At 39.7% G+C, this 12,879-nt stretch overlaps 1 protein-coding gene across 1 annotated transcript; it reads right to left on the reverse strand.

Annotated features, from left to right (window-relative positions):
- Positions 1 to 1,655: 1,655 nt before the first annotated feature.
- tor1 (torsin family 1) lies at positions 1,656 to 6,270 on the reverse strand. The gene is given in 6 exon segments (XM_030742042.1): positions 1,656 to 3,032; positions 3,116 to 3,243; positions 3,673 to 3,778; positions 3,781 to 3,847; positions 3,946 to 4,211; positions 5,929 to 6,270. Coding segments are annotated over 6 exon segments (1,011 nt in total). The 5' UTR covers positions 6,128 to 6,270; the 3' UTR covers positions 1,656 to 2,787.
- Positions 6,271 to 12,879: the final 6,609 nt, after the last annotated feature.

Below are 12,879 nucleotides of genomic sequence, written 5' to 3' on the forward strand. Positions count from 1 at the left end.
TTTGCTTGCATTGTTTGAGGCACACACGTTATGACCGAATATCATGATATCAGGTTCTGTTCACAAATAAAGATGGATGAATGTGTGTGTTACTGATTAGACTGCTGGGAAAAACATGGCATTAACTGGGTGAGCAAAAGTCGTCTTTAATTCAGAACTCAGCGGCAGTGGCGCAAAAAGTGAGTATGCACTATATGCAATGCACATGGGCGTCGCATAAAAGGGGGGGGGGGGCGCCAAAGCGATGCGGGGAAATATTTAGCAGCTGTGCATATATGATCAATAACAGAGGCACGGCGCTGATTATGCGCCCCTGTGCTCCTTCACTTCTCCTCCTCCTGTGCTTTGGACACAAGCTAAGATGTACAAAGCTGTCATCTCAGTAAAAGGTGGCTACACTGAAGAATCTAAAATGTAACCCATATTCTGGTTTGTTTAACACTTTGTTTAATAAATAATTCCATATGTATTTCTTCAGAGTTTGGATGACTTTAGAATTAATGTACATTGCAGACAATTATTAAATAATGAAAAACCACTGAATTAGGTGTGTCCAAACTTTTTATGTGATAAGCCTTTTGTGCTTATTTAAGCTTTATTATAGTATATACAATAACACACGTCACTCACACTGCATTAATGCACTTCTGCTGGTATAAGACTGTGAACCTGCCTTCTAACTGTGCTGAAGCTGGGAGCTGTTGTGTATCCACGTAAATACACAAGCAATGACATTCAGATCCCCGGACTCTGAAGAATATTGTTGGTGTTTTTTTGTAACAAAACACACCAACACTCAGAGAAAAAAAAGTGTGGCAATTACTGCATTAAATGTAATAAACTTGAAAAACACGAGACACTTTTGGACATTTGCATGGTTGTGTTTTCCACTGTGTAAACAGTAACATCGTTGCTAATACTGAGGGGTCAGATCCTGTGTTTAACAAAGGAGTATTGAGTGTGTGATCCGAACAAGTTCAGCTGTTACATGAAGCCAACTCAAAGCTATAATCAGACTTATTCACGTCTGCTTTAGCCGCAGCTGTTTGATCGTTTGAGGTCTCACCAGTTTACAGCAACATACTGTAATAAGTACTTCAAATCTGAAGTCCATTTTATTTATATGGCATATTTTAAACTAAAGTACTTTACACTAAAAATGCCCAAAAAATGAAAGCACAGTATTTCATTTATTCCAGTTAAAGATGCATTTCAAAACTCACTGTCACAGTTTCAAGTATGTGAAACACACTAATGCTTTGAACTTTGCAATTTTGTAAGTTGCATATATGCAACATAAAGCTTTTTTCAGCTGCACATTTTACTACAAACGTTATACTGGCACAAGAACAAGGTCTTCCTGCAAAATACACATTACAACTGCTTCATGCTGCTCTTTATTTCACCCATTAGACTTTGCACAGTCAGGTTTTGCAAGCTATTTGATCATTACACAACTCATGTTTCAGCTCATAATCAGCTGCTATTCCTAACTGAAGGCCCCAAACACTTTAAGGAATGACTTCATGAAGACTTTGGTTCTGATAGTGTGCCACAACAATTAATATTTGGCTATTTTTATTTTGTTTTCTGCAGGGGTTTTAGATACACTTTGTGCCATCTGTGTCCCAAAAAAAGTGACAAAGAAAACTGGATAAACTGGATCATTTATTTGTGCATTGCTGCTCTCATGGCATTTACAGATAAGCTTATTAATATCAGCTTTCCATCCACACCAAAAAATATCTCAGTTAGAGGGAGCCACAAACAGTTGTAGAGAAAATGTGTTTTTTGTAATGCTCAAAACCCAACAAAGTGTCAGATTTTGAAGAACCAGCGGTTCACTTCCTCCTGTGGAGGTGCCACGATAACACCACACTTCCTGCTTTTCCTTCCCAGACAATATTGTGCTTTGAGGAAAATCCTTCAGCTGAATTTTTACTTTCTTTAAATCAAAATAAGAAACACTAATATGCAATCACATTTTTGAATTGGATATTTAAAAAAAAAAAAAAAAAAAAAAAAAAAGGTATCCTGAGTTCATGCAGGGCCCAATAGCAGCTCAAGTAAGGCAAAAAGATCCTTAGTATCCTTTCAGGTAAGATTATATACATAACAAACATATTGACAGTATATTAGTCATGATATATTTGAAATGAATCATAAAGCAAATTAGATATTAACAGGACAAAATATGTTTAGCAAACGTTGATTTTAATATGAGACATGTAAAACTATTCTGCATCATTACTTTTTGGACCGCACAGTTCTCCTTTTCTATAAGCAGTTCTGCTGCGATGATCTTACCCACAAAGTCCTACTTTGACCTAATAGAATCACATGTAGAGTGGGCAAGTGTGTAAAAAGGTTTTTAAAAAAGTTCAAAAAAAAAAAAAAAAAAAAAAATTAAATGAAGACTTAAGACAGGTGTTTTCCAGTAATATGAATGCATCACACATTCATAAAAAGCAAATGCACAACAGTGAGTTCCACAGACTAAAGGACAGCCTTCACCCATAAGAAGCTCTCAGGAAAAAAAAAACACAGACATCAAGCTCCTTAATCAGTTCAGCTCACACCGCTCTTCATCAGCCCCGTCATTCAGTGTGAGTGAAACCTAACACTACAGAAGGCTTCCCATCATCGCCATGGTAACAAGGCCAGACAAATAAACCCTCACAGAGACTTCATTGAGTTTGCCTTCCTCTCCTTAGTCATTTGGCTGAGTGTTGTTCTCAGAAAAAAGTGCACACAGTGACCAAACACAGCGTCCTTCACGTGCTGACATTATGTGAAATAGTCCAGCTTGCTCTCTATCGTCTTGCAGCCTTTCACAGAGAAAACCCTCTCAGATTTGGGGAAATACACTAAATCTCTGGCCACCTTGTCTGCCACGTCCTGGTCTGGCTCCAGATTTCTGGCTCTCATCTCGGCCACGGCACACTGGACGACGTGTCGGTACTCCAAAGGCAAGAATGGGACGAAGAAGTCCACCAGGTTCTTGTCTATTAAACTCGTATGAAAAAAGCCACCTAGAGAGAGATTTCCAGTTGGAACAGTCAATCATCAAAACAACTTATAAATCATAATGACAAAAAGCTAAATTTACACTTACTTTGGTTGTTGTTGAACACAGACAGAGAGAGCGATGTTTCCAGGTCTTTGAGCTCGATCTCTTCTCGATCTCGTCCTCGTTTCCAGAAATCTAAAGCTGTCTGTATAATGCCCTCCCCTCCAGCATTACTATGAGAAACATTAGAAACAGGCAACATATTAGATTTGGCCTTCAACTGTGTTGTCACTTACAGCAGCGACCATCATTCCTCAGTTTACCTCACTGTTGATAAGTATACTTTTTCTTGCTAGAACCCACAGGGTTCTAGCAAATTTCAGGCAGGGATGTTGCTAATCCAGGGGAAGACACAGCAGGTCAGACATGAACCCGGGCCACCTGCACCACAGCCATGCACCTGCTCACCCACTGAGCCACCCTGGAACCCTCCTATTGGCTATTTTTAATTCAGAAAAGAGCTCCTTCCCTTTCTCTCCAAGTCTTTTGTGAATTGCAGGAGCTTCTCTGGTTCACATACTGCAGCATTGTTCAACATGACTTAGTGGAGTAAAGTGCATATTTTATAACAGCATCTTGTGGAAATGCTTTCAGCTTTTCACCTGAGAAAGATGAAGATTGATTTCCGATAAGAAACCCCATCCAGCTTGTCATAGTAGTCCAGGTAGGGCTTGATGCTGTCAATCAAGCCGGGATGCATCTTGTCATCTCGTCAAAAATGAACATGGAGCGTTCACAGTTTGTGACGTTGCCTTTGATCCACCGCTGTAACTGAGACTGGAGAGAGAGAAGCAGCAGATTCAATCTGTACAGCTGACCAAACAGAACAATGCTGCTGGGTTTCACTTGAAAGTAAAATGCGTGCCTCTCCGTACCTTGTAGGTCGCATTTTGACTTGGATGCGGAAAGTGAAGTGTGGACGTAAACACGTGAACAAAGCTGCTGTCCATTCCCTCCTTGTAAATGTTTTCAGCAATCAGCTTACTGACAAAGTTCTTCCCAGTGCCGGTCCATCCGTGCAGAGAGAGCACCAGGGGCTTCTTCGGGTTTGGATTGGTCATGAATCCTTTCACAGCTTTTAAGATGATGCGTGAAGCAAGGTGCTGCCCAAACAGCTTCGTATCCAGGTCGTATCTGAGACCTGCAAAGCAGAATGTCAAAGGAATTAGTGGTCGAAGGAATGTATCTAAACAAGTTTCACACACTCCTCACTTGGATCTATTTATATATTTATCTGTTCACTTAGTGGCAAGCTCTATCAACAGGTATCTGACAAGACGGTACAAACTTTTGGAGGCTGACGCACCACAAAGCAGAAGTAATCAAAATTGTAACAAAAAAAAAACAGAATTCTAAAAATGTAAATCAATAATTAAACAAAAAATTAAACTAATTTTCCCCTGCCATGAACTAGTAATCTGACCAAAGTGTACTCTGCGTTTTGCCCACTGGGAGCTAGGAAACTTCCAACCCCCTGAATTGGATAAAATGTGAAGAAAATGGGCAGATGCAATAATTAATTTTGCATGATTGCCATAAAACATCTGGATCAAACTCCAGTTGCAATTATTGGCTTAAGGTTTAAGGACATTAAGCTGCTTTCAAATTCTCAAGCTGACCAGCTGGGAGGATTTAAAAAAAAAAAAAAAAAGGACCAAAGGCTCGACTTTGAGAACTTCCACTGGAAGACCGTCTTTACTCATACACAGCACACATTGCACTCATTTCAGAATAGCAGACCATCCCTTCTACATACTCTTGGTTCTTTGTCTGGCATGCCTGCAGAGCCTTTTTTTTTTTTAAATGGCACTGAGACTGAACTTTCATTTTTCTTTTGCTGAAGGTATTTTTTTCCATTCAAGTGCCCCTTTTAAATTAGCTGTTCAGACAAAGCGGGCATTTTCATAATTTTTTAGGCTGATAAAAGCTCATGTAAAACATTCACAGCACATTAATTCACAGTGTGGCCTTTTCAGGTGCATTAGACGCCACCTGAAGGGGCCACGCATTGTTCACCGCTGAAAAGCGATTTAAAAATCTTATGTCTGTGTAGGTTCTCAGTCATAATAGTCTCTGGAGCTTTGAAAAAAGTCCAGTCGCCTTTTTTCAAAGCTCCAGAGACTGAATATCTTGTACTTTTCAGTTTAAGATTAACCCTCAGTTTTGAGGGTTAATAATACTCGTGCAGTGGCTTTAACGTCTACGCTGTACGGTAACGTAAATAATTCACGTTACGGCTGTCTGCACCGTTAACCGAGGTCAAACAAACTGTGTGCAAGAAACAGAGCTCTCCACACTGCACGGGGCACCTGCTCACCTGTGGCGTTGAAGGCGATCCATCTGGAATCACAGCTTTCATGGAAATAATTAAAGAGTGTCCGCCCCAGAGTCGCACCTACACCGACAACCACCGTTGCTGTGATCGGATCAAACGCGTTAACCAGCACACCGGGTGCTAATAAAACATGTAAAAGCAAACATGCGTGTCCCACTTTCATCGTTAAAAGCAACTGATTCCTGATATCAGTCGTTTTCTTTGGTAAAATCAAACACCGCAAAAAACGCGCTAAACATGCAGACCAACTAGCTTCTTGCGCTATACACGAGGAACTTCCGCTTACGTCACGAACACGTGACGACGACGCAAACAAAAAAAAATGTTTATCCTCTTAAAAGATGCAGCACCGATTAATAAAAACTACACAAGTTGCTTCTTACGTGTTCATACAATTAAAATAGTTGTACAGCTGGCTTCTCATGTTGCTAATCCACCCGCTCGGCTAACGCCAAACTGCTAAGTACCATAGCAGGAGTTGTTTGTGATTAGGTGATTCAGGTGTGTTTTCTGGGTATTTTACCTGTTTCGTTGAAAGAAATCCACTCCGGTCGGCAACACTCGTGAAAATAGTAGAAAATGTTCTGATAAGAAGCTAAAAAGCCTGTCAGAGCCGCAGCCATGCCGACCGCTATAGTGGTGCTGATGGGCTCTATCGCCTGCGTCGTGCAGGAACAAACCAGCATCCACAGCAGCAGGACGTGCCACGTCCTCGGCCTCATTTCGCACAAATGTCACCGTTTCATAAAAGTCAAAAGACAAAGGCAGAGTGCCGGAGAGTGTTTATAATCGTCCCCAGAGGTGAGTGAAGCCAGTCCGAAGGGATGCTGGACTAGGAAGCTTCACCTTTGGACTCTGACGTCAATCTTATTCTTCGTTAGAGCTTAATAGTGGGTGACAGCCAACTTTTGCAGGTGTATTACTGCCACCTACTGGACTGGTACCACATGGTGGTTAAAATCTGGTAAAAGACAAGCCGTCGCTGCTCCAATACCTCCTGCTTGAACTTCCATTGCTGTAGATGAGCACATCGATTTACTTAAGATTAATCACTACATACATACAGGGTACTGACATACCATCGTACCATCATACGTACCATCAAATTCAGAAGGTATTTCCTCTAGAAAAGACTGAAACTGATGGTGATTTAAACCTTTGCCTCTTATAAAGTTCACTGTCTGTGCTATGGTGCTTTGATACGTTCTGTCTTCAGGACCTGGGTGTGCAGAGTTACCTGGTGTGTGATGCACTGATGCACTGTCAGCTCACCTGTGCAGTTTGCCCTCTGCATTTGTAGTATAAGCAGTGGCCAGGAGTTTGACACGTGTTCTAGTGTTTAATCTCTGTTGGAGACTGCAGATTTACTTCTATGGTTGATTCTAGCATCACAGTCTGATAAAATATAATCTCAAACTATTGCTTTAAATATCTGTTATAAACATGACAGCCTCCATAGAGATTCAACATTAACAACCTTATTGCATTACTGTGCGGAGCACATACGTAGTCATTCTAGTAATCCACAGTTAGACAATTTGTAACCATTCTCCTCACATTTGAGAGTGGTTTTCTCCATCCACCCTTTCTCTTCTGCTTATCCTGTTTTTTTTTTGTTTGTTTTTTTTTTCGGGGGGGGGGGGGGGGGGGGGGGGGGGGGGGGGGGGGGGGGGGGGGGGGGGGGGGGGGGGCTTTTTGTTTTTTTGTTTTAAGAACACAACTCCACACCATGCTAGAGCTGACACATTTTCAGCTAATAGCTCTTTGGAAATCATCTTGCTGGTACAAAAGTATTACTTTATGTCTGTACTACTTGTACTACTACTAGCTAAAGAAATTAGAATAAATGTGTTTTTGCAACAGATTTCTGGTATCAGACTCAGACTCAGCTTTATTGTCATTCAGACTATGAGACATAGTGTGAACGAAATATAGATTCTCAGGTCTCGGTGAAAGTCAAACATAGGATTAAGTAATAAATAAAAATAAACGTAATTTAAATAAGTACAGGAAAAAAAAATAAATAAGTGGCTAAACTTGGATAGGTAAAAATAGAATATGAGGTGGGTGGGTGGGCTCATGGAGAATGCAGGTAGCTCTTTCCCTGCATCTGGTGGTGTAGATGTCCTTGATCAGTGTTAAACTGCACCCGATGACCACGGAAAAATTATGAGGTACTTTACAACCTAGTTAGCAACTTAACATAAAGGCGCGGTTCATCTCCACACCACCATCTGCTCAACTGTGATGCTGCTCTGCTGCATGCGCTGCATTTGTTACACAGGAAAATGCAGAAATACATGTAAACCAATATGAATATATGTACGATTGGCCAGCATTGAGTGATAATATAGCCGACTGACACATAAGGTTCGCTCCAGTCTACTGTCATGTTAACAGATCTATGAGACTACACCTCAACACAGTGAAATGACCCAAAGACAATGATCTCTATTTCCATATTAAGTAAAGATCACGGCATGATATTAGTGTCCAACCAAATGTCATGACAATCAATCTAATAGACATTTAGATTTGAATCAAAACCACTATTGACAATGATGTCATTAAAAGATACACTGACTCGGCACAAAGATTATTCATATTAAATTTTGGGCCACCTCCACCTCAGAGTTAATGTGATATATCAACCTGGACCAAAGTTGTGGACTGACTGACTGACAGAACAATACCATCATCGCTGGATGACTTTAAAGGGCTAAAAATCTACAGGACTACAGGGGGTGGACTGGGGCTGAGTTATCGATGCTTCGTTGTCTGGCTCTAGAAAGCAAAATTAATGATAACTTAATAACGATAACAGATACATGACTTAATAACACATTATATAATCACTGTAGTCCCGCTGGTCTTGTGCCTGAGCTGTTGTTACTTGGGACTTGACCTTGCCCTGTATTAGATGTCTGGTGGTTTTCCTGACTTTGGACTTCAGTGTTTTGGCTTGGTGCCAACTGCTCCTCATCCTCCCCCCTCCTCAGCTACTGTGTCCACACCAGCATCTTCATGCTTAAAGAACCCTCCTTTCTTTAAGCCTCTCCTTCTCAGAGATCACTGGACCACTACTGATGTCGCCCGTCCCACCTGTCCATGACCTGACCCCATCACACTCATCCTGGATGAGTAGCTTGATGTTTAAAAGAAGGCTTATGGTCGAACAGTAAAAGTGACCAGAAGAAGCATTTCCTGTAGACAATGCACTATGCACTGTGAATGCTGAACACTGAAAGATTGGATCTGAAATGTCTAGAAATGCTTAAATTAGCGGAACCTTAATTTACTGAAAGCGTTAAACCAGTTTGAAAAGCCAAAATAAATAAATAAATAAATAGAAATTAAATGCAAAACAGCTGAAATTCTCAAGAAAGTACCTAAATGGAGGTTGATTTGCCCAAACTGCTGTTTAGATAAATAGGGAAATAGCAAAACATGAAGCTGAAAAGCATCAAAGTATGCTAAAATAGTTAATAGTTAAAGAAGTTTGAAGAGGATTTAAAACTTTCCCCATTCATTTCAAACATTCCAATACATTCATAAGCAATTAAATATTTTTAAAAACTACAACAGTTACCAAAAACAAAAGTAAAAGCATAATTCTTCAGAAAAAAAAAACTGTTATTATACCAGAATAGTTTCTGTAGCACAAAGAATGCAAAAAAAAAAAAGATTTGAGCAGCAATGCCTAGAAATTCATAAAATACCTAAACCATAATTTGCTGAGTAAACGGAGATGAAAAGGAAAAAATGAACAGTAAAAGAGCTGAAATTGTCATGAAAGTACCTAAATTGAACTTGATTTGCCAAAAGTGGTTTTAAAAATAGGGAAAGAGCCACACTTGGAGCTGAAATGTATCAAAATGAAGAAGTGAAACAAATGCAAAATCTAAAATAAAAACATATTCTGCTTTGTTTAATACTTTTTTTGTTTACTAAATAATTCCATATGCATTTCTTCAGAGGTTGAATGACTTTGGTAATAATCTACATTGTAGACAATTTTTAAATAATGCAAACCACTGAATTAGAAGGTGTGTCCAAACTTTTTGTGTGATAAGCCTTTTGTGCTTATATAAGCTTCATTAGAGTACATACAATAACACATGTCACTCACACTTTAGTGTTCCATGTGGAGGTGTAACTGAGAAGCTCAGCAGCTTTTAAAGGGAGGGGGGGAAAAAAACCCTAGTAATGTTGCCATAGTAGCCACATTGTTACCAGTGTTCCATCATGCTCCTTTGTGATGTCACCAGAATTCAAAGTGGTAACATCTGAGAGCCTTTGATGTTTGGGTTCCTTGAGCTTTGAAAAGCCATATATAGGAGAGAACTTCAGTGAGCAACAGATACAAACCGATCCAAGCTGAACTTGCTTTAGTAGCGAAAATGCCGATCTCTTCGATTTTCAGCAGTATTTCTAGGAGTGTGAGAAATGCCGTCAGATCTGCCTTGGGCACCGATGAACAAGGTTTATCCAGAGCGGACCACACAAAATTTAGGCAATTCAACATACCTCCACCAAGGTTTCATGCAGACAGAATGGAATTAAACTTCAAGGATACCAGGTATCAAAAATTGAGGAATCTTAATGAGATCAGAGGTTTGGAGCAACTCAGTGAATCTCAGAACAGGGCAGAAAAACCTGCCTCTGTGATTCACAGAAAAGATTTACCTCCAAAAAAATATTATCCATCTCAAGCTGAGTTGGATGATATTGCTAGAAGATTCTCCAAATTGAAGTATCCTCCTGAGATCACAGGTTTGGAACAACCAAGCAAAACTCAGAACACGACAGAAGAATCCACCTCTGTGACTGAGAAAAATGCCTGTGAGCCAAATGAGGTTTCAAGGAGTCCAGCCTCGGCCTCTGTGAAGGATGGAAGACAGAGCCAGGAAAATACTGACCAAGAGTTTGCTCACAGAGATTTAGGAGGAGCTATTTTATCTACAGCTTATTCTGGAGTGAGAGCTGTTGTTCTGTCTCTGGGCCGAGGAGTATGTTCAATCAAGAGGACATTGATCAACCGCAGGAATGCAACAAAAGAAACTCCTCCCACAGTCCAGGAAAGAGCTGAAGCTATCATGCAAAGACTGAGAGATCCAGAAAACCTCAGAAAAGCTGCTAAAATTTGTATTGCTTTGATTGTTACCTGTTTAATTTCTTGTGCATTCCCTGGATCTTTAGCGTGGGAAGGAAATCTCATGAGATTTCTACCGTATGCATATCCATATTAATAAGCAGAATTCTTATATGAATAATACAAACAGCAGCCGTTCTTAGTTGTTGTTTGTAGTATTCAGAATTACAGAAGATCCATTTCAATGGATTTGCAATCTAAATTTTAAGATGTAATTTCTATAGAACCAAAACAGCAATTGCCTCAAGCACATTAACCAACCGGTCGTGACAGATGACCGCCCCTCCCTGGGCCTGGTTCTGTCGGAGGATTCTTCCTGTCAAAGGGGAGTTCTTTCTTCCCACTGTCGCCAAGTGCTTGCTCATAGGGGACCATTGGATTGTTGGGTTCCTCTATAATACTGTTGGGTCTCTACAGTATTATAGAGGCTTGAGGCAATTGCTGTTTTAAATAAAATAAACTTAAAAAAATAAATAAATAAATAATTTTTTTGTCTCATTCCTTCTGGAGATCAGTCACATCTATTGAAATCTATGAAAATGGTAAATTTATTTATATGTACATAATTTAAGGTGCAGAAAAAGAAATGAAAGTGCACTGGGACATGTTTTTAAAGGCAAAAAAAAAAAAAAAACTAAATAATTTGCCATAGTAACCAGAAACAAGAGCGTGGAGCGCTGCTGCTTCTGCTTCTTCAGGATGGAACTTCAGAGTACCAAACCACCCTCAGACTTTTAAATGTTCCCCCAGCCATGTTTCACTGTGGTTTCATTCTCCCTCTCCTATTCATCTCCTTACATTCATTCTGCTTCATCACTAAAAGAACCGGCCACTGTGAAATGCTGGCAGGTCTGAAGCTGTCCTTCAGACCTGCCTTTGTCCTGTTTTTCCCCCTCACAGGACAGTCCCAATTTGACACAACACATTTAGTCTTGTTAATTTAAATATTTATTTCTGAATTACTTGAAAATAAAACCTAGTGTTACACCAGCTTCCAGCTTTGTTGGACAGTGTGCAGACCAAAGCTGATGGCACTAACCCCCAGAAAGCTTAAAAGTCAAACAAGCATCCAAACTTTGAGGGATTTTTCTAGTATTATTGAACCTTTGATTTACAAAAACATTTATTTTAAAAAAACAAACAACCCCTTAAGACTAGAGCAAACATAATGTTGACAAAGAAACTCAGGTTAGTCATTTTTTCCTTTTCAAAAATACACTTGATGCTTACCTGAAATCACTGCAGTTTTCATCAAGTCAAGGACATCCTCTTGTTCACCTCAGACAGCTGTTGCATGGCTGGAAAAGATAAAGAGCAAATTATTGTAATTATTTGAGAGTCAAAATTTTAAATGCATAGGAAACAACAGCTTAGTACTCCGGGCAGGGTGCTCAGTTATCTGTTCAGGAAAGCAAAGGCATTACAGCAGCCTTTTGCAGCTTTCACATGCCAACCAGGGTCACAGCAGCTTCATGTAAAGTGATGTGAGCAGACTTTTGTGTGCACACGGACCTTAAACATTAGCTATTTTATGGTTGCTGGTGCTAAACCTGTTTGCTATTGTGGTTCATAAAGTCTCCCCATTTTGATTGCTAATTAAACCCCCTTAACCACTTTGACAGAAGTGAAAAGCAACGGGAAGCAACTCCCTGAACGTTCAACCGCGGTGAAGTTAGTTTCAAGTTGGATATTGGATATTCAAGCTCCGCAGAGTTAGCGGCATCTAGCTCGCAGTTGATCCAATTCAGGGACTCAGATTTCGTCCAGCCGCTCTCTGCCACTCCCTGTTCTCTCGCGTGGAGGTTCACTTAGAGACTATCAATAAATTTCCGAACCAAACATTCTTGAGAAACAAAAATCAATAAATTCCTTATCTTGTGACCACCTGTGAGGAAACTAGTATCAAATCATGCCAATAAATTACATCGGTGAGGTACACACATTTTTATCCCATTTTAAGCCTTTTTATATTTTTTAGCATTTTTTTTAATCCAAAAAATATGATTTTTCTTCAATAGCTTCTAGGTCATGTGACCCACAAACTCAAAATCCATGTGAAATTATTCTGCTACACTAGACAGATGAGGCACACTCATTGTCTTTCCATTTTAAGCCTTTTTACATTTTTTAGCATTTTTTAATATGAAAAATTGTGATTTTTCTTCAATAGCTTCTAGGTCATGTGACCCACAAACTCAAAATCCATGTGAAATTGTTCTGATACACTAGACAGATGAGGCACACTCATTGTCTTTCCATTTTAAGCCTTTTTACATTTTTTAGCAATTTTTAATATGAAAAATTGTGATTTTTCTTCAATAG

The sequence above is a fragment of the Archocentrus centrarchus genome, chromosome 12 (assembly GCF_007364275.1).
Source record: "Archocentrus centrarchus isolate MPI-CPG fArcCen1 chromosome 12, fArcCen1, whole genome shotgun sequence".
Taxonomy (NCBI): Eukaryota; Metazoa; Chordata; class Actinopteri; order Cichliformes; family Cichlidae; genus Archocentrus; species Archocentrus centrarchus.